General features: G+C 42.5%; 1 protein-coding gene across 1 annotated transcript in view; it reads left to right on the forward strand.

Moving 5' to 3' along the window:
- Nucleotides 1-510: 510 nt before the first annotated feature.
- NUGGC (nuclear GTPase, germinal center associated) overlaps nt 511-21,204 on the forward strand; it is a 42,885-nt gene continuing 22,191 nt past the window's right edge. Inside the window, exons 1-10 of the mRNA XM_046657094.1 lie at nt 511-553; nt 3,416-3,520; nt 4,132-4,240; nt 5,057-5,279; nt 5,788-6,018; nt 8,535-8,744; nt 13,803-13,978; nt 15,429-15,447; nt 15,726-15,815; nt 20,856-20,961. Coding sequence (XP_046513050.1) covers nt 511-553; nt 3,416-3,520; nt 4,132-4,240; nt 5,057-5,279; nt 5,788-6,018; nt 8,535-8,744; nt 13,803-13,978; nt 15,429-15,447; nt 15,726-15,815; nt 20,856-20,961 — 1,312 coding nt within the window. The remainder of the gene's footprint in view (nt 554-3,415; nt 3,521-4,131; nt 4,241-5,056; nt 5,280-5,787; nt 6,019-8,534; nt 8,745-13,802; nt 13,979-15,428; nt 15,448-15,725; nt 15,816-20,855; nt 20,962-21,204) is intronic.

The raw sequence follows: 21,204 nt of genomic DNA on the forward strand, positions 1-21,204 counted from the left end.
CAGATGCTTGCTGAGACCTGCCAGCACTAAATGTCACTGACACGAGGATTCAAGTGGGGCACTGAGTGGGGCAATGGTGTCACCCAAAGCAGCAAAGCCATATGACTTCACCTTCATGGTTCTGGTCACTAGAGATTTATTCTTATTTCGGAGTGAGTTGCCTTAAAGATCTCAGGTCATATCGGTTTAAAGTTCTATAGAGACAACTATTATTGAAAACCAATGGTCAAACATTGATTTTTCTCATATGTAAATCACCATGTAGTGTACGAGGTGTTGTGAGGGGTTCACAGATAAGTTAGAATGGTCATTGCCCTTTACGAGCTTGGAATCTGGTTGGGGAAACAAGGCATAGCAAATTTACATGGTATTTTTGGTTTTTTGCTTTTCATATTTATAATTTCTGCTGGGCCTGTGTCCCATGTTCATGCCCCCCTCACCCTTGTACTTTGTGTGTATTTTCAGGCTGATTCTCTAAGTGGATAAAAGCAGGCATTTACATAACAGGAAATGGCAGAAACTGAGGATTTTGTGGGTCAGGAGCCACATCCAGGTAACATCCCTATAAGATCCTTTGATGAAGTAAATAGGAACTAGTTACCATTATATAATCAAGGGCAAGTGGGTTAAGATTGCTCTTTATTCAGAAGCTGCTTTCTCATGATGCATTTTAATAGTGAATATAAATATAAATTATTTCTACAACAACTAAAATAGCCTCTTCATAGTGTAGCGGACTGTCTGACCAGCAATTAAATTTGTGCCCTGTCTCCTTTAAAAGGAGTTTCCAGAAAACCAGCTTAGATTTTCTGCAGGTAGCTTCTCTTGAATGGGCAAGGTCAGGCCCCTAGAATCATTTCAGATGCTTTCCTTACAAGGGGAAGTGTAGAGTGAACCACATTGGAGACAGTGAGGGAGGCCTTCCTACCTAGAAAGCTGGGGGTGGAGGGGTGGGGGCGGGGCAGGGGGCAGGACCCTGGAGCCAAGGAGGGAGCTCTCCTTAGGAAGGTGCAGGGAAGTAACCCCTATATGCAGAAAACAGGGTGTATCACATCCTTTGTGTTTTGAGAATTGAAGAGGAAGAATGTCTTCACCGGCAGGGAATGAACCCCCTTAGGGGCAAGGGAAGCAGTGTTTCTGGGTCAGTGGGGTAGTGGCCAGCATCTGAGGCATGGCTGGGCACGCAAATGGAAAGAACTGCGATTTGGGGGCACCCTTGGTTGGGCTTAGCCCTGAAAGGGTGGAGTTGTTTTGCTTGGAAATGCTGGCAGTCTCTGGCAATGGTCAGGATCAGCAGTGAACCTGCATCGTGGGTCGGGCTGTGTGGGATCAGCATTCAAAAGTGACACCTTGTGGCAGCAAGGAGCAACAGCAGCAGTAGACTGAGGTTTCCTTCTGTGGGCTGCCCCCACGCACCCGTACTGCTCTTTCCCACGGTAATTTGGTATAAAATGATGGAAAAGGTGAGGAAGTGCTTCAGAAATTACAGGGAATAGTAAGAGTTGTGGTCCAGGTTCAGGCCAGTTCATTCCAGTTACGATTTAATATGAAGCTACTACCCTTAAATGGTATATAAATCCAAGATAGGACACTTTCTTCTTTCCAGGTGATTTTTCATTTTAGAAATTGAAGAAAAAGTTTAAAACCCTGCTGTTTTATCTAACTTCTTAGACTTTGCCTTTGTTGATAAATAAGCTTCCAGTCTCTTATCGGATTAATTGCCAGTCCTCCTGAAGTTGAAATAAAGGCCATGGATATATGGACCTGTCCCTTGTTTGACACATGTGGCTGAGATGCTGTGCAAACATCATTTACACAAAAGAGTTCCTGAGTTACAAAGTTGAGATCAAGGCCTGATGTCCTGTTGCTTTCTTCCCACAGATAGGTTGTGGAAACATCCTGGAATTCTGAGACACCTTTTGTGACACAGATAAAGTGTTCCTTGGGTGGTAACTGGCCTAAGGGCTCGAGTGGCATATTCTTTTCTTTTTTATCCCTTCCTCTCCAGCTCCAGCCACTGAGCCAGCAACCACTTGGTATTTAGTTCTAATGTAGTCTTGAAACTGAACCGAGATGAATTCTTTGAATTGAGCTCAATCATAAAGTTCGAAGGGGCTGAAGTGCAAGCTCTTTCAGTTCCCTGTCACTGCAGGAGCATGAGGTGGCAGAGCTTCAAGCTTTGGCAAACAGCATACTCTGCCCTGCAATACTCTGAGGGCTGTGGGCTGTCTCCAGAACACGGCAGAATTTGTGCTGGAAGATGCAAGGCTGAACAGAGGGGGAATGCCGCCTAAGGTATCTGGGGGACCCACATTGGGAGCCCAGTGGTGGAGATGGGCCTTCTGCTTGGGCTGCCATCCTGAGTCCCTGAGGGAAGCTCCTTCTGTGTTGTTCTTCAGGGAAGATGACTTCCCACTGTCATGCTCAGTTTGGGGCCTTCATGCCCTTATGTGAACTTAGTGTTATGACTCTTGGGGATCAACTTTTCTTCCAGTTCACCTCACAGCCATTTTCTAAGGCACCAGCCAGCCCAGGGGCACTGGGTTAGGACCGTTTCCAATAACCTTGACCCCCAAAGACTCACTTATTGCCCCTATCTAACCAGGTGATACCACTGGGGGGGTGTTTTCTAAAATTTATCCAAAACACAATGTTTTGGTTATACCCTTTCCTGAGGGTTATGGACCCTACCAGCCCTTCACTTCATAACCAAGGGAAACCAGTAATGTGAACGAATCTTCGCAGAGCTACAAAGATCTGCTCCTCAGAGATTTGTATTCTTGCCTATGTAAGGAAGAGGCTGCTAATGTCTTTCAGTGAAGAACAGGGAAAAATTTCCGCAAATTTAATCTCTGAAGGGCGTCCATCTGGCTGGGCACCCTCCAAAATTCTTGTGTTACTTATATTTCTGCCAGCTTTCTCATTTTGCTGATGAGGAAACTGAGGCTCAAGGAGAAGAGATTTGCCCTGATCACATGGCCCATTCTTTCCTCTGCATTCTGCTCCTGATCAGTTTCTTTCCCACTTTGAAAAGACCTCCCAGAGGCCTTGTCTTGTGGCCCCACACTTAGCCTTGTCGTGGGCTTCTCTTTACACAGTTGGTTGACTTCCTAAAACTTGGCATTTGGTGGAGAATATCCAGCCACTTTGTTTCTAAGGATTTCCAAACAGATACTTTTCATCTGGGGAGATATGTTGGGCTCCGCATTTTGGAACTAGATGCAAAAAGTCCTCTGACTCTGGGAAGGAACCAGACTGGAATGGCCCAACAGTGCCTGCTTCTGAAATGAGCTTACAGGCCTACAGGGCTGGCAGGGGTCCTCTTAGACTCTTCAGGTTTGTATATTGATGGACGTCAGGCAAATATACCATGCCCCAAGACCTTTAATTTTATATAAGTTCTGTTTATCTCTAGTTGACGATGATTTATTTAAAGAGCCAATGAAAAAAAGAAGACGTTCAGATCGAGACCAACGGTTCCGAGCATTTCCCTCCGTGGAACAAAGTGCTCTTAAGGAATGTGAGTGTCATGAAACTGCTATATGGCTTGTTTTAATGTGGCTCTGTTCTCTTTTCCAAATGTGTTAAAATGCTCAAAGGAAGAGAAGGTTAAATTCTAAAACAGGATGAAACATCTCCGAATGAACCTGGTGGTCCAGAAAGGGAGGCTTCATAGTCTCTGCAGAGATATCGAATTTGACAATTTATCTCTAGGAGTCTCTGGATAGGAGGGTTGTTATCAAAATAACCTCTTCCTGATTAGAAAAAAGACTGCAAAAATGGTTGGTTTGGTGCTTTAGTGGATATTTATGAGGTCCTTGCATTTTTTCTTTTTATGACCACAAGAGAGAAGAATCTAGAAGGGCTAAAGAACATGGCAAAGCAAATGCTGACTTCCGTTTCAAGGAGTTTCAGAGTAGGCTGGCTCCTTGGAGGCTCTCAGCATTGATGATCCCTATCTTCCATGAGCTGTTATCTCTAGTGTCAGATAATTTGCTATCTTGTTCATTTCGCTTTTCATTTCATTTCTTTTTTTCTTGCTCTGCAATATTGAGCAGACTCCTCCTGTGGAGACCTTGTACTTGACCCCTGCCAGGTACTTCCCAGGTAATACATCTCTGTTGATTCCAGATGAAAAATTGGAGTCACGGACCAGAAGGGTTTTGAGCAACACTTATCAGAAACTTATTCAGTCTGTCTTCCTGGATGACAGTATTCCTAACGGAGTCAAGTATCTCATGTGAGTCTGATATCGGCTCCCATCAAATCTTACGTTGATGTCTTTCCTTAGGTGATTGTAGTGCTTTTCTCTAACAATGAAAGGGAATTTCCAATTAGAAACCCAAAAAAGAAGGCTGGAAATTTCTGTAGCTATGGGCCATTATTATTATGACTGATAGTTGCCATTCATTAACTGTCACTGTTGCCAGGTAATCTGCTCAATACTTTACATACATCAAATTTTGTTTAATTGTTCCAATATCCCCATAAAGTAGGAGCTGTTATTAGCAATCATCCTCATTTTACCAGAAATTGAGGCTCAGGGAAGCCAAGACATTGACCAAAGTCACACTGTTGGTAAGTGAAAGGTCACAGAATCTAACCCAGGCTGTGTGACTCTAAGCTGTGCTCTCAACTGCTTGTGCTGAGATAACGTGAAGGACTTGAGTGACGCTGAGGCTGCAATTTCTCCTGCTCAATAAGACTTTGTGTTGCTCCTAATAATACTTCACCTTTGCGTAAGTTTTATTTCTAGGGTCAAGACTAGGTAATTTTCATACAACACAAACAAGGATGCCTCACATCTATATAGACGTTATAGAGTTTGTGTAGAATTGTCATTACCAAGTATTTTTTCATAATCTCATTTGATCCCCATGACAATTCTGTCTAGTAAACAGGGATTAATATTCCCCTTTGACCAAGGAGAGAACAAGTCACAGAAAGATGTAGTGACTTGCCTAGGATTAGAACTCAGTTCCTTTGTGTTGTAGTCCAGTGTTCTTCCCACTATGCTGTGATGACCATGACAATGTGCATTTAAAAACTGATCTAGAAAGAGGCTTCTTGCCTTGATTGAAAAACCATCATTGGACCCAATCTACATTGGATTATTTGGAAGCTCTGGGGCTGGGAAGAGCTCCCTGATCAATGCCATCATCCAGCAAGAAATGTTTCTACCTGTGTCTGGAGAAAGTATATGTACGTCATGTATTGTACAAGTGAGCTCGGGCTGCTGTGAACAGTATGAGGCCAAAATCCACCTTCTCTCTGACCAGGTAAGTGGCTCCTGCCTGCTTTCTTCCTGCCTTCCTTGCTTGCTTCCTTCCTCCTTCCCTCCCTGTTTTCCTCCCTTTCTCCCTGCTTCCCTTCCTCTTTCCCTCTCTTCCTTCCTTCCTTCCTTTTCTTTCTTTCCTTCTCCCTCTCTCTTAGCGATTAATATAATCTTAGACATTATATTCCTTGTAAATATAGCTCATGCCTTTGTTGAATGAAAAGAACATAGTACAGAATGAGAAAGTTCAATAGAGTGAGATGGGGGTTCTAGCCTTAGTTCTGTCACAACTCGTTATGGGACTTTGGGCAAGCCATTTCCCTCTTTGGGTCCCTGTTTCCTCATCAACAAACCAGGGAGATTGGGGTAGATGATCCCTTGCTGGATTAGATGATTTTAGATTTCCTGAATATGCAGCCCTCTTGCCCTCCACAGGGACAGTGGACTCTTCCCTTTGTCATTGTTTTCCATATCTTTGTCATGAGGGGCTTGGCTCTACTCTCTCTTGGCAGGAGTGGAAGGAGGAGCTGAAGAACTTGACTAAACTCCTACACAGGACGGAGGAGCTGGGCAGAGAAGAGGCAGATAAGTGGGACAGGGAAGATGCAGTGGAGGAAGCCATCTGGAAGCTACAAATACTTTACGGAAATGGGGCGGAAAGGAAGAACTATGAGGAGTTACTAAGGGCAAAGCCCAAAGGAAAAATTCCCACCTCCAGAATCATCACCCTCAAGGCAGAAGAGGTAGCTTCAAGATTTTTTTCTTTATTTTATCATGAATCTCAAATATAATAATTGAATTCATTTGGGGGATTTGCTCAAGGTACAGTGTTTTTATTGGAAATAAGTTGATACCCAAATCATAAGTATCCATGACCAAGTTATTTTTCATTATTTATGGCTGTCAAATGGGAATTTTTAGTGTCTGAATGGGAAAGCTTTTGTGCACAGGAAAGGTTATTTACAGTTACTTGAGGATTAATTAAGAATGTTTTTGGCTGCAAATGATTTTTTTAAAAACCCCAACTTACAATGGTTTAAACAAATAGGGATTTATTCATTTTCTCACATGAGAAGTCTGGAGGCAGTTGGGTTTGTGGGTTGGCTCAGTGGCTCAACAATGTCAAGATCAACATCTCTCTGGTTCCCTTGGCCTTCCACATATTTATTACCTCATAGTCATAGATTGCTATTGAATTGTTAGACTTCAAAGCTAGCTTCATGGAAGGAAGAAATGGATAAAAAGGTGGTACCAACCATATCTCCCCTTTCATTGGGAAGTAAAAGCTTTCCCAGAAACACCCCCAACAAATTTCTGTGTAGATTTTCTTGTTCAGAACTGAGTCACATGGCCTTTCCAAAGCTGACAGGGAGTCTAGAGAAAGCAAGAAGCAGACTTGCCATGATTGGCTGAGACCAATCTCAACCCACCGCCTAAACAAACACACAGCCAATCAGGATTCTGCTGGCATGGATGAAGGACAGGATGGATATTGGATATGCAACTGGTAGGACAATGCTCTCCTCACTTTTATAATCAATATCCATCTTATTAAATGAAGTTTCAATTTTAAAGGAAAATACTTGAGGTAATATCTAATTTATTAAAATTGTACATTTGAAAATCTAGTTTTTCTTGTATCCTAAAATTCATCTTTAAAATATTATTCTATTTATAAATCTGACATTTTTTGTATAAAATAAAAACAATTACTTACACTTATTCTGAAAGTTAATGTTGAATTTTCTCCTATGTTTAACATAGCAAATCTTCCTTATACAGTTAACACTACTTAGACAATTAATCAAATTTCCTTAGAGTTTTGCTATTATAGCTCAAGTTTAATATATTCAATTCTCTCAAAAAATTTTAAATACTTGACCAGGCATACTTAGAAGTCAAATGAATGAAATCTTTCAAGGTACTTAGCTCTTGTACGTCTAGGAAATCAAACAAATGTAGTAGCCATTTCCTTTATTTAAATGGATGTTACTATTAAAAATAATTACGTTCCTCATATCGAGAACACAGACTGAACATGTTCAGAGAAACACAATGATTACAAAACTGGTTGCGCACTTTATCTGAATACACACAACTCACACTAATCTATCAAGATTATATTTCTTCATTACTCTGTATTTAGAAATATTCCTTCCCAGTGTTACAGATTTACCCATTGAAACAGGGGCACAGAATTACCATCTCAGTGAGTAAGGGCACAACTTCAGAGTTTGGGTTAGGGATTCTAGACTAGAATGAGAGATCTGAGTTGGCCTCCCAGAATGGTTTGCCCTGAGCCAGTTTATTGGCTTGAGCCCTCTTCTTATAGAAAGAAACTTTTCAAGCCCATGCTTTTTCTATTATGTTGCCCTTATTGTATCTGCTTAAACTTTTATCATCTCCTCTTTCACAATTTCTCGTTATTTGATTTTAATTGATGAAATCTGTCATTCCCTACCCAGATTGCAACAAATCCTCTGATTTAATCTCAACTCTCCTAAGAATTTACTTTCTTGTTTTTCTTTCAGGACCATTCTATCAATATTTATTAACAGTGACCACCATACATCCCAAATCTTCTGTCACCTGAAGTATCCCCATAGAGAGTCACTGCCATACATAGTTATTGGCATGAATGCATCATTGTCCCAAGATATGTTTAGGTTGGAGCAATAGGCTGAGAGCCATTCCCCATCCTGCCCACCGTCATTAAAACATTCTGGAAATGCCTACATGTCATGACATGTTTTGTACGTGGAAGATAAATTTTAAAAATCTTTTTAAAGATCTATTTCAGACCAATTTTCAATTTGGAAAATATGGTCACCATATCACTGTCAATTTCCTTTAATCAGGGCTTTCTGGTAATTAAAGTGTTCGCGTTAGCTATGTGGGAAAAATGCTCTCTCCAAAATTTAGAGAACTGCATATTACTTACATTAATTTTAGAATTGAAATGGAATTTAGAAGATAAAATTATTATCCAGTGAAGCTGTAACTTTCCTGAAGTGCCATTCTAACTGGCTCTGGTTTCTTCATCTGTAAATTAAGGAGCTTGAACTTCCTGATCTCCACGGTCTTTTCTGGCTCTCAGAGTCTAGACCCTTGCAGACTGCATTACAGACCTCCTGGTGCCTGTTGCCCAGTGCTGCTGCTTACCATTACTCAGTGTACCTTCACTGAACCTGAATCACGGCCAGTCCAGGACAGAAGAGCAGGGAGAATATCTAGTGTGTGTGACTTTGTCCTTCCTCAGGCAGGAGAGCTGTCCATCAAGCTGGACCCCTACATCCGGACTCAGAGGAGAGACTGGGATGGAGAATCAGCTGAGACACAAATCTGGCCCTTGATCAAACAAGTGGAAGTGACTCTTCCCAAATCAGAGCTGATTCCAGAAGGAGTTGTGTTAGTGGACATTCCAGGCACAGGTGACTTCAACAGCAAGAGGGATGAGATGTGGAAAAAGGTGATTCTGTTTCTTATGGCTTCGTTCCCTCTTCCCTCAACTCCTCTAGCCTTTCTAAAGCAACAAAGAATGCTTCACTTTCAGCTGAAGGCACTTTATGAGCTCATGGGAGTTAAATTCTGTTTTTTATGTTCTAAGCTTCAGAGCAATGGCAGGATATGGGTGGCCAGAAAAATGAGGGGAGAGAGGGGGGATTCATGAGGTAGGCCTGGTAGCTGGAACAAGGATATGTGATATATGAGAAGGGTCAGCAGTAGAGTGGCCTAAGAGAAAGTAAAGGAAATAAAAACCCAGTGGGAAAGGGAGGCCAAGATTTGGGTACAAAGCAGAGAAGCGAACAGCCAAGCACCAAGGAACCAGGAGGCTGCTACTGCGATTGCTTGTAAGGAATAGAAATCCACAAAAGCAATGCGGTTAATCAAGAGACTAGAAAGGATGTCATGAGACACATCTCTCTGGTCCTCTGTGTGGTCTCTTGTGACTCTTCTTTCTGCATTTCTTTGCAGAGTCCTGCTTCCCTCCTAGCTTTCTCTGCTTAGCTGTTAGGATCTGTGTTGTGGAAGATGACCATCCTAGCCCTGTGTCTACATGACGTTTTAGTTCATGTGCTCATGACTGTCTGACAATAGTCTCTATGTGTTTTAGTTCCAATTCCTAAGAACAAAAATGTGATCGATTACTGCCCAGGTAATGGATTAACTCTCTCTGGATAAAGTATCCATCCCTAATGCAGCCAGCTGTGGCTGAAGGTGATGGTTGACATGAAAGTCCAGCCCTCCAGTGAAAATCTTGGGGAGGGCTTCAATTCCCAGCTAATGAGGTAATGAGGTATGAGCTGACCAGGCACCCCCAGATGTGTCTACAGCCAGAGAGATAAGCATTGGGGTAGTCTGATCTGCATGTAATGATTAGAGGTTGAAGTATTTTTAAGAATTTATCTCTGGGGGGCGGCCCGGTGGTGCAGCGGTTAAGTGTGCATGTTCCGCTTCAGCGGCCCAGGGTTTGCCGGTTCGGATCCCGGATGCAGACTTGGCACCACTTGTCAAGCCATGCTGCAATAGGCCTCTCACGTATAAAGTAGAGGGAGATGGGCATGGAGGTTAGCTCAGGGCCAGCCTTCCTCAGCAAAAAGAGGAGGATTGGCAGCAGTTAGCTCAGGGCTAATCTTCCTCAAAAAAAAAAAAAGAATTTATCTCTGTGCAATTTGCTTTTCATTCATTAAACACATGTAATATCTAAGACAATGTAGTAAGCATTGAGGATGCAAAGATTGTAGCTAATAATAATAACACTAGCAGACATTTACTGAGCATTTTCTTTGTGCTAGGCACTGTCCTCAGTGAAGTAAGTTGCCCATTGTAACACTGAGGATTTTAACCTGGGCAAGATGGCTCGGGAGCCTCTCTGCTCTTAACCCTCTATATCCTGATGATCAAACAGAACTAAATGAAAAGATGCAGAGCATGACCTTTAGTGTTAAGAAGAGTGTGTGTGTGTATAATGTTTGTAAATGCACAGCAAAAGTAAGACCCTGCCTTCTGGAAGAATATCCACCCCACCGTTAACAGCACTTTCTGTGTTTACTACCACTCTTTGCTCATACACCTTTGTATTGTTTGTGTATTTTGCATGGACATGTATTACCTTTACAATGGAAAAGTTGAAAGCAAAATAAAACAATGTTGAGTGAGAAGCAGAGCTTTCCCACAAGGGGCCTAGAGTCCAATAGGAGAGATGAAACATGCGGATGACTAAATAGATGGCAGGAAGTGTTGAAAGGAGGACAAGGTACTGTGAACACTCAAAAATAGAAATCACCCCCAACAAGAGATCTCATTCCCTCAACAAACACCCGCTGAGCATCTGCTCAACTTGGTGGGAGGTTCTGGATGGACAGAGACAGAGTCCTTGCCCTTGGGAGTCTCGTAGTCCAGAAGCAGGTCAACTGGTCACACTAACAAACCGTATTACTTAAAGATGAGACCACAAGGTGATGAATTCCTTCTGGAGGTGGGTGAGCCTTCAGAGAGGACACTTTAGGTCAGCCTCCATTGGGCAGAGAAGGCAGCTGCCTTCTGAGGTGGGATTGCTGAGCATCATTCCACGCCAGAGAGCAGCACTAGCAAAGCCCCAGAGTGCTGGTGGGGGAAGGATGAGTCTTCCTGGGTGGCTGGGGGCAAGAGGGTGTGAGGGGTGTAGAGCAGAGAGGCGCAGAAGACAAGCCTGGAGAAGTTGGGGGTGGACTTCGATACTGCGCTTCCTGGGGAAGCGTGAAGGGCACGAGGCACTGGGGCATGTGATAGAGAAAGAAAGGGCGTCTTTAGGCAGAAGGAGCTTAGGAGCACAGGGTGGGCACATGGGGACACAGGACGAGAGCTGGAAGGGGACTGAGAGGAGGTCCAGTAACACTGAGAGCACTGTCAGTGCAGCAGCTATCGCAGGATTCACTTCAGGACCACTGATTCTCTGCTGTGTGTAGATGTTAAATTCTGCAGATTTGTGCTAAATGAATGATTGTGAACTGGGGGAGCTTTGTGGCTGTAGTTTCCAATCAAGAACTAGTGCAGGGTGACAGCTTACAGATAATCTAGCCTATGCCCTCACTTTACAGATGAGGAAATGAAGGCTCAGAAAGGGGAAGTAATTTGCCCAAGACCCCACAGCTACTGAGTGGCAAAATCTGAATCAGAATGTTCCTACCTTCCCAGCTGAGGCTCTATCTCACCCCTCAGGAAGTCCCTAACAGTTCCTTTAAGGTGAAGGCAGTCCCAGCTTCCTTGGTCAGTCTGTTCAGGCCTGGCCATCAGAGCCTTTATTTCTGCAGGATCTTGGCTCTTGGAGTGTTCCAGGCTGGGCCCAGGGAACAACATCCTAGGGAGGCAGCCAGCCTCTCCCTGGATGGAGCCATGGCTGCTGCCAGTTCAGATATGCCGGGCAGCTTATCAAAGCCCTCTCAGAACAGAGGAGCCAGCAGACCTGGCTCTGAGCACCCGCTCTGAGGAGGTCGGGCTGAAGGGGAGCGATGGTTCCCAGCCTGCTTTGCTTGGCCTCAGCTCCCATGCATTCTTGTGGTTTGCGATAGTCTCTCTCAAGAAGTTACTAAAGAGTCCCCTCTTTCCAGGGAGCAGAGCACAGTGCCTCCTCCTCTGGCCTCTCCAGCTGCCAGTTTTGTCTTCCCTAAGCTAAAACTGTTACGAGTTCAGACGTCCCTGTTCTGCCACCTAGAAGTCGTGCGACTTTAGGCATGTCCCCTGACCTCTCTGAGACCCATTCTCATCACGGGGAGGGAGGGCGGTGGGGGTGGTGGAGTGGTCATCCCACCCCCTCGTAAGTCCAGTCGCTCTTGTCTTATAGATAGGCTTTTTTATGTCTTCCACAACTATAACTTTACCACATCCTGGCAGTCAGGAGCTTTATGTAAGGCCTGAAATTTAACCACTGCAACCTTTTTGTTGCAGTCCTCTTCTCACGTTAATAAACATTTACTAAGCACCTGTAGTTTACCAGGACTATGGGGACTGCAAAGGTGAAAGAGGCCCTGCCCTCAAGGAGCTCACACCCTGGTATCCTACCATCTTCCAAACCTGATTGAATAGCCTGAAGCTTCCCTAAATTGATTATAATTGGGGAAGTGGGATGGAGCAATTGTTTTTACTTTTCTACCTAAACATGAGTCCATCCACATAGGGAGGAGGTTCAGGACCCATAGTTGTGTGGCCTTAAGCTGGTCCTTTGCGTCTCAGGGTCTGTTACCTTCTCTACAAAACAACTAAGTTTGCTGTAGAGGTTGGTGCTTTTACAACAGTGATCCACGAAGTGGGGAGATTTATTAACAGAGGGTAGGGGGCACTGAGCAGGTCGGGGCTCCAAACCCTCCACCCCAAATTCAACTAAAGCAGTTCTATTTTTAAAAATCAAGGTTGACAACTGGAATTCTTTCTAAGATTTCATTGGAAAGAGGCTTCACTGCTAAAAACAAGCTTGAAACCCACTGTTCTAGATCAAGGTTTCTCAGCCTCAGCACTATCCACATTTTGGGCCAGATAATTCTTTGTTGTCGGAGGGCTGACTTGGGCATTATAATGTGTTTAGCGGCATCCTTGGCCTCTACCCTCTAATGCCCCCTAAGTCATAACAGTTAAAAATGTCTCCAGATATTGCCAAATGTCCTCTGGTACAAAATTGCCACTAGTTAAAATCCATTGCTATAGAGTAAAATAATCATTTAATTAGCAAGTCGCAAACTTGTCACGCCATTATATGCAAAGTGCTGTCCTAAGAAACCACAAATAAGCTTAATCCCTGAGTTAGACCAGCTTTTCATTTATATGGAGGGATAAGAGAAGTGAAACAATACAGTAAGAGAGATGTCACAACATTTCTCAAGGCAACACGTGATTACCAGTCACATGAAAGTTGCATATTTGATAAAGCAATATTTATGCTGTTAATCGTAAGTTATATGATTTCATGTTCATTGACCTTTGCAATGTGAATCATATGGTTTCTGGCTCCCTGCTGCAGCATGATGACAGTGTGCTGAATATGCAGGGGCAGTCAAACATCAAAATGATGCCCGGTGATGGTAGCTTTGGGCTGGATACATGATCAGAACTATTTCTGGAAAAACAATAATTTCCCCAGAGGACAACTGAGGTAAAGCAAGCCAGTGATGGATCTGGGACTAGAGGTCTGATATCTTGAATTGTTTCAATCACTAATGCCACAAACATCTGTGAAGCCTCCGGTATGGGCTAAGCGCTGTGCTTGAGGTGATATGGATTCCAAGCTGAAAGGTGCAGCCCCTTCCCATTTGGTGCTCACAATGTGTGTGTGTGTTGAGGGGGGGTGCAGAGTGCCGACCCTGCACAATAACTCTATCTGAGAGGCACTGTGGCAGGTAAGTCCAGCTGCTGTAGGATGCAGAGGAGGAGTGGCCCACCCATCCTCAGGTGGCCCTTAGCAGAGTCTTGAAGGGCAAATGGAGTTCAAGCAGAGAGGTTATGGCAAGTGAAATACTACTTGTATTCTTAAACATATTGTGGTCATGTTTCACAGACCATTGATAAATGCTCAGTGATCTGGGTGATCAGCGACATTGAAAGAGTTTCTGGAGGGAGAGCCCATGAAAACCTTCTGAATGAGAGCATCAAAGCCTGCCAGAGGGGTTTCTGCAGGGACGTTGCCCTGGTGGTCACCAAGAGCGACAAACTCCACTTGCCAGAATATCTAAGGTACCGTGCTGAGCTTGCCAAGGTGTAGGCTTCCCTCCCTGGGTCCCGACTGCCTTAAAGACAGCACTTTGACTCATGGGCATTGTGAACTTAGGAAAGTAACTATTGGGGATGAAAGAGAAGTCTGAGAGACTTCCTAGGACATCTGCACCCTTGGGTAGATTGTCTTGGGAATCCGAACCATGTGGCCTCTCTTCCAGAGTAGCTGCTTAACAAGCTAACAGGCTGTCCTCTACACAGCTCCAGGGGTGCCACTCGCGTACGGAATGCAAAGAGCACCCCCTGGAGTTGTGCAGTGTGACAGTCCTGTCTGCCCCCCACAGATATGGAAAGCCTAGATACTCCACAGCTAATAGGCACTTTCTGTAATCCTGTCTGGCATGGCACAGCTTTGAAGTGTCTGATTCTGTTCCAGATTTGTCTACTCCTAAGGCTTTATACCCATTTGGAGCAAGGTTCTCAAAGTTTTAGAACTTTGGCTAAAAGTAAAAGCATTCTTACAGAGTCATATTCTAACAGAAAATAATGAAAGATAAGCATTTAGGGCTTACTAGATGTTACTCTCTGTTGATTTCCGTGTAGATCTCCATTCCGCCTGGAGCTAGGAAGACTATTACTTATCTTCCATATTGGGACTTTGAAAGTGAAAGGGGGTGTTATTAACTCACACAGAGGAGCAGCAGGTATAAACTGGTCTGTCCTGGGTACACAGGGCATATGATCATGGAATATAACGTTGTTGCTGCTTCTCTGCTCTAACCAAAGCTTCTTTACCTGTCACCTTTGCCATTTCCCCTATCCCTGCTGAAACTTCCCCTATCCTGCTGTCTCCAGGAATTCACTCAGCAGAGAAAACTTCTGGGGTGAGAAATAGGCTAAGGCTTTTCCCCCTAACTTCTTGCTTTCATGATCTGGGTTGGAATTTCTGCTTCGTTTTTTTTTTTCCCTATGGATTCCCTTTACCCCAACCCCTACCACAGAATAGTATCTCAGTCTCCCCCTTTGCAATGCCAACTCTAAAACTAAACATAATTCAGTCAAACTTAGTAAATGTTTATTTAACACTGTGGTAGGGGTTGCAGATTCAGAGAGGCATACTGCCTAGTGGCTGAGGTCACTGTCTTAAAAGAGGGTTAGAGGTTATGTGAGAGGGACAAGCAAAGTGTTATAGGAACCCAGAGAGAGGGGGCTGCGTTTTGACTGGGCCAAGGGGTGGGATCACAGAAAATTCCACTGACTACAAAATATTGAGAAATAAAGACACTTTGTTCAAATGGACACTGGAGGTGGATCAGAAGAGAGAGTGTTTGGACCCAAAAAAAGAGCTTATGCAACGGCATCAAGACATGACAGTACAGTATGCTCTGCTTTCAGGGAAATTCGAAAGACTGCCATGACACGTAATGAGTTAAGTAACATTTTACTTAACAGTGTACATTTTTCATTTCAGGGAAAGAAAAGTGAGAAATGTAAGTATGGACTAGTTTTTATTTTTTATTTTTTAAGCTCTATTGAGATATAATTGACATACAAAAAACTGTACGCATTTAATGTGAACATCTTGATGAGTTTGAACACGCATGAACTAATTATTTTTAAATAATACTTTTTATGATTAATATTATGTAATTCAAATACATGCACATGTGTGTGGCCAAATGAAGACTGAAAAAATGTGTCTTATCACTTCATCACTCTTCATAACCCTGGACTCTTTGCCATGCTTTTATTTCTTTTCACAATCTAGCAAGCTATTCAAAGTCAGCGAGAGGCTGTTTTAGAAAGAAATGCAGTGATAAAACTACAGAGGAATAAAATTCTCAAGGAAAAGCTAACGGTGAGTTAACAGATTTCTCTATGTATTTTTCTGCTTTTCAACAACTCAGATTTTGAGAAAAAAACATTTATTTGGTCTTGTGTGTTAGCCAGGGCAAAAGATTTGGATTAGACAATTTTTACTTAACTTAGTCCTATTGATTAATAACTTTGTGACCTTAGGCAAATTACTGTACCTCTCTGAGCCTCCATTTTCTCACCTGTAAAATGGGGAAATAATAACATCTACCTCCTCTGATGTTAGAAGGACTGAATGGGCACACGGTCTACTGAGCCATATGTGCAGTTAAAATCAGGGATCAGCAGACGGTTTAAGGTGTTCTTCACCAGAGGAGTGCATAGGGTGCTGTGGGAATACAGAAGAAGGATGCCCAAGTCACGCTGGCAGTCATGGAGGTGGTACTGGGGAGAGGTTCAGAGAAAACTCCTCACCGTCTTGAGCAGAATTGTAAAGAGCTAGGAGTCTTTAGTGGGTGAAGAAGTAGGAGAAAGGGCATTTGAGATGGAGGAAAGGACGTGATTGCAAAAGCCTGCTCTGTTCAGTAATCTATATGCCAGTAGTTTGAATGGCTCAGCAGAGGGCATATGCAGGAGTGTTGGGAGATAAGGCCTGAGCTGTATTTTTCAAGCTTGTGCAATCGTTCTGTGGGAATCTTGGTGGTTTCTTAAATTATTTTTATTATTCTGTCACTAAAATGGGTACAACATAAAACTCCCTACTATAATAATCTTATACAACTATATAACTGAAATCAATTTTAGGATAAAATATTTTTTTCATCTTTCAAAACTTTTTATTGAAAGTAAAAAATATACAGAAAAGTGCGGAAGTCATAAGTGTACAGCTCAATGAATTTTCACAAAGTGAACATACAAGATAAAATATTTTTAAAAAATATGCATATTCTATCAGAGTTAGTACAATGCAATAGATGATTGGTTTTCCTGAGACTAAATCTTCAGTGCTGGGTTTTGTAGTGAAAACATATGGCCTTATGTCCAGTTCTATATTTAATTGCTTTCTGTATTTTGACTTCAGTTATATTGATGCAGAAAATGTCTGATGTACAATGTGGAATTGAAAATTTCAAAGCTTTTTTTCCTAATTCAGAATAATCAGACCTTGTACTTAAGTCAAATCCTTCTACCAAGCCATTCTTGAATGCTGGTTTTACTGAGGGAGTAACTCAGTAAAGCTGTTCTTATTCTTTTTAATTGTTCTTGTTGGCATTAAAGAAATATGCATTTTATGAGTACCTAATCGCATTATTTCCAAAAGCAGAAACATAAAGTACTTCAATAGACAATTCACAGCTATATTTATTGCTAATAAATGTGGCAAATTGGTGTGGATGAGATAGGGTCTGGGCAACAATATGTCAGCTTGCAGGGTGGCTATGGTTCTGACTCGTGTGGTATGAGTTCTTTGGAGGGCTGTGCACCTACTCTCTGATGGCTAGGTGATGCCTTAATTCTCCGACCACTTTATTTCAGTTTGAGTTCTTATGGAAACCTTTACTTGTACTGCATGGCTTCATTGGAGCAAATTTAATTTTAATCATAGAAAATATGAAGCAGAAGTTGATTATAAGATAATCATTCATGTAGATGTCTATGTTTATTTTTTTAATTTAAAAAATGAAAATTAAGAAAAAATATTGTAAGAAAATTGACAGACCCCTGAGACTACATTTATAGATCTTAGTTTGGAAATAGTATGCATTTCAGAAAGATTGTTTTCTCAGCTGTATGGAGAATGGATGGTGGGGGGAGGGGCGAGTGAAGATTAGATGTAGCGACCAGTTGGGAAGCTTTTTCTGTGATCTGGGTGGAAATGGTAAGAGCCTGAAGTACGCAGTCACTATGGGAATAGAGTAGAGGAGATGCATTCGAGAGATATTAGGGAGTTCAGATCCATAGGTCTGGATGACTAATTGTATGTGGGAGGTGAGAGAGCTGGGTTTTGATGCTCTCAGGCCTGTCACTTGAGCTGGTTATTATACAGCATTTTACCTGTGCTTTAGCATACCTGTAGAGAAAACCTACACTCCTCCTCCTGTGCCTCTCTCCTTTGCTCTCACATTACTCCCACACTCACAACGCTTATGACACCAGATGTGGGGGGCTTTCTTGCACCCAGCAATTCTCTATGACACCAGCTAGGTGTCCTACAGTTTAACTCAATGTGACACTATCTACGTGGAGATAGCGTCAGATCCCACAGGTTGAGGACTCAGTCCCATGAGACTGCCCCCTACTTTAGATACCAACTGCAAGTAGTAGGTCCCCAGGTTACCCACAACTTCTGTCCAACTTGGCTACAAATCAGAGGTCCCCGTGACCTCCTCCTACTTGGAGTCTATTATTTGCCAGATCAGCTGGCAGAAGTCAGCAAAACAATTACTTATGTTTTCCAGTTTATTATATAATAAAGGATATGTTAGAGGATACAGATGAACAGCCAGAGGAAGAGATACTTAGGGCAAGGTCTGGGAGGGTCCTGAGTGCAGGAGCTTCTGTCCCCATTGAGTTGGAGTATGTCACCCTCCTGGTATGTGGATGTGTTCACCAATCTGGAAGCTCTCGGAACCCCATAGCATTGGGATTTTTATGGAGGCTTCCTCATGTAGGCATAGTCAATTATTAACTCCATTTCCAGCCCGTCTCCCCTCTCTGGAGAATGGAGGGGGGGTGCTGAAAAATCCAGTCTTCTAATGGCTTGATCTTTCTGATGACCAGCCCCCATCCAGGAGCCCATCCAGAGTCACCTCATTAGAAAAACAGACACTCCTATCATGCAGGAAATTCCAAGGGATTTAGGAACCCTGTGTCAGGTACCAGGGTCAGAGACCAAATATTAGAACAAGAGATGCTCCTAGTGCTCTTATCACTTAGGAAATACAATGGTTGTAGGAGCTCTGTGCTAGGAACTGGGGTCAAAGACTAAATGTTAGAACAAAAGATTTTCCTAGCACCCCTGTTTATAAGGTGTTTCGGAGCCCTGTGTCAGGAACTGGGGCAGAGACCAGTATACATATATTTCTTATTATTTCTCAATACCTTATATTATTTTACTCAGTTTGAAGGTCATAGTGAACTCATAGCTTTTCACAGAATTATTGTGTTCTTTTTGAAGTTCAAGTTCACATCTTGACCTAGGAGCCCTTAATTTAAGCTGGCTCCTTTTAGCATTACCTAGACATTTTACAAACCATTTTTACTCTCTGGCAACAATAAGAAATTCAGGCCCATTTCATTTTTCCCTGCTCCAGGGCATGGACCTACTGTTCTCAAAGAAACTTGGGTTTCTTTTAGCAGAGAATAGTATTAGAAATAAAATTTAGGATGCTAGGAGTACATATCGAATTATTTCATCCAAGTAAAAGAAGTGGGCAGGGTGATATCACTGCAAAATCATTTTAATGACAATGCTGGAAAAGATAGATTTTTTTAAAACACAGGTCATGATTTACGTTACTGATTTCAGTGTAACTCCCACTTCACTATATATCTAGTATCCCTTCTATTTTTAACTTTCAGGTTTTCTACTCTCTCGTGTGCAGTACCTTCTTACGAACTTTAATATGCTGCATTATACACTGTCATATGAAACGATGTGTGCAAATTATAACAGTGACTAAACTTTCTACAGGCTACTTTGATGAGTATCTGCTTACCTCTTGGATCCTACCTTCCAGCTGTAACTGTACTTCTCTTTTACAATAATGTGGACCCTCATACTGTAGCCACTTCAGTGACACTATAAAACTATTTCTTTGTACTGCAATAGCAATGTGTTAACTAATCTTCGATAATTTTTAGGGAAGATATACAACATTTAGAACAAGATTTTAAATACTGCAAACACCTAGACACAGCTAGGCATACTCCTTTGTTTTAACTGTTGTAAAACTCTACTTTAATTCCACGTTAGTTTTATCTGCTAGTAGAAAATAGTTTCAAATTTCCCTAAACTTTTTTCCTAGAGTCAAAACTCTATCAGAAGAAAAAAGAGTTAATCTTGGCAGATCCTTTATACAGTGTGTGGGACCTCTGGAAGCCCACTCAGGCATCTCTATTCCAGCCGTGACTGGATGGGCTTACGACTTGCCAGAGAGGTGGCCTCTCCCCTCTCCGAGTGGAGTGCTCACTCAGCTGTTTTATTTCTTTGCATCAGAAAGAAATTGACAACTCTCTACTGTTTTCTGCCACCCCCAAATACCTGTGCATACACATGCACGTGCTTTATGGTTTTTCTCTTTTCTTTTAAGTGAGAAGAATGAAAGATTATGAAACAAGATTTATATATAATTCTAGTATGCCTTCTCTGTGATGTTTTTCTATTCATAAAAAAAGATTTTTCTCATATGATTCTTAATTCTTTGACATTGAAAAACCATCATTTGTTTAAACATTGCTCTGCCTTTAAATGTGTACAATTACTTGTTAACCACTCAGCTAAGAAACGTTTATAGGACCTTTGCCTAGTGTTTTGTTGTGTTGTGCTGGTAAATGTTTAACAACCTGCTGTTTGAAGAAAACAGAGCCCTGATTTGTAGCCTTTGCAGATTCCCATGGTGTAAGTACTCCCACCATTGCCAATTTCAAGCTACCATGTGATGTCAGTGGAGGCAGGTTGGGAAAAGCGGTGTGCAGTCGACTCTCAGGAGCTGCCCAGCTGCCTCCAGCACATCACTGCCCTTGCCTGAGTTGTGCTGTTTCTTCCAAAAATGATCCTGGCACTTTCACCCCTCTGAACATTTAAGTATACTTGTGAGCTATTTTCTCTATATGTCTCCTTCTAGAATTGATATTTTTAACTCCCAAGAGAATAGTTTCTATGCAGCAGTTCCCTCACAACTTCTGCCCTTGTGAGGTGTGGACAGATGGGAACACCTGACATACAGAATGCTGTCTGCAGAGTGCACGTTCTCGCAGAGCTGAACCTGAATGAACTGAAATTTGCTCCTGTGAGGCCTAGGTATTGTTTCCTTTGGCAGGTTTGAGTTATTCTGCTCCCTGTGTGCCTCTCTCACTGCAGAGAAAACTGCCAGCTGACTCCAAGGTCCTGGATGCCTCAGATCTGGTGTACACAGTCAGCGCCCAGGAGTACTGGCAGCAGGCTCTCCTCACTGAGGAGGAAACTGGTAATGTGTATTATTTTATCTCAATCACTGAAATTCTCAAGATTCAGCTTGGCATTCTGAATTTCCTGCTCTAGAACTTTTTGTTCCACACTGCCAGCTTACCACAGTTCCTAACTATTAGCAATGTATTTGTTTTTCTCTCTGCACTATTGTGGTGCCTGAGACCACAGTTCCTTTCTCCTCCTCATCTTGCCATGAGCTGGGGAAGACCAGTGATCAGGTTGTCATTTCCTTAGTATTTGG

Source organism: Equus quagga, chromosome 3, assembly GCF_021613505.1.
Source record: "Equus quagga isolate Etosha38 chromosome 3, UCLA_HA_Equagga_1.0, whole genome shotgun sequence".
NCBI lineage: Eukaryota > Metazoa > Chordata > Mammalia > Perissodactyla > Equidae > Equus > Equus quagga.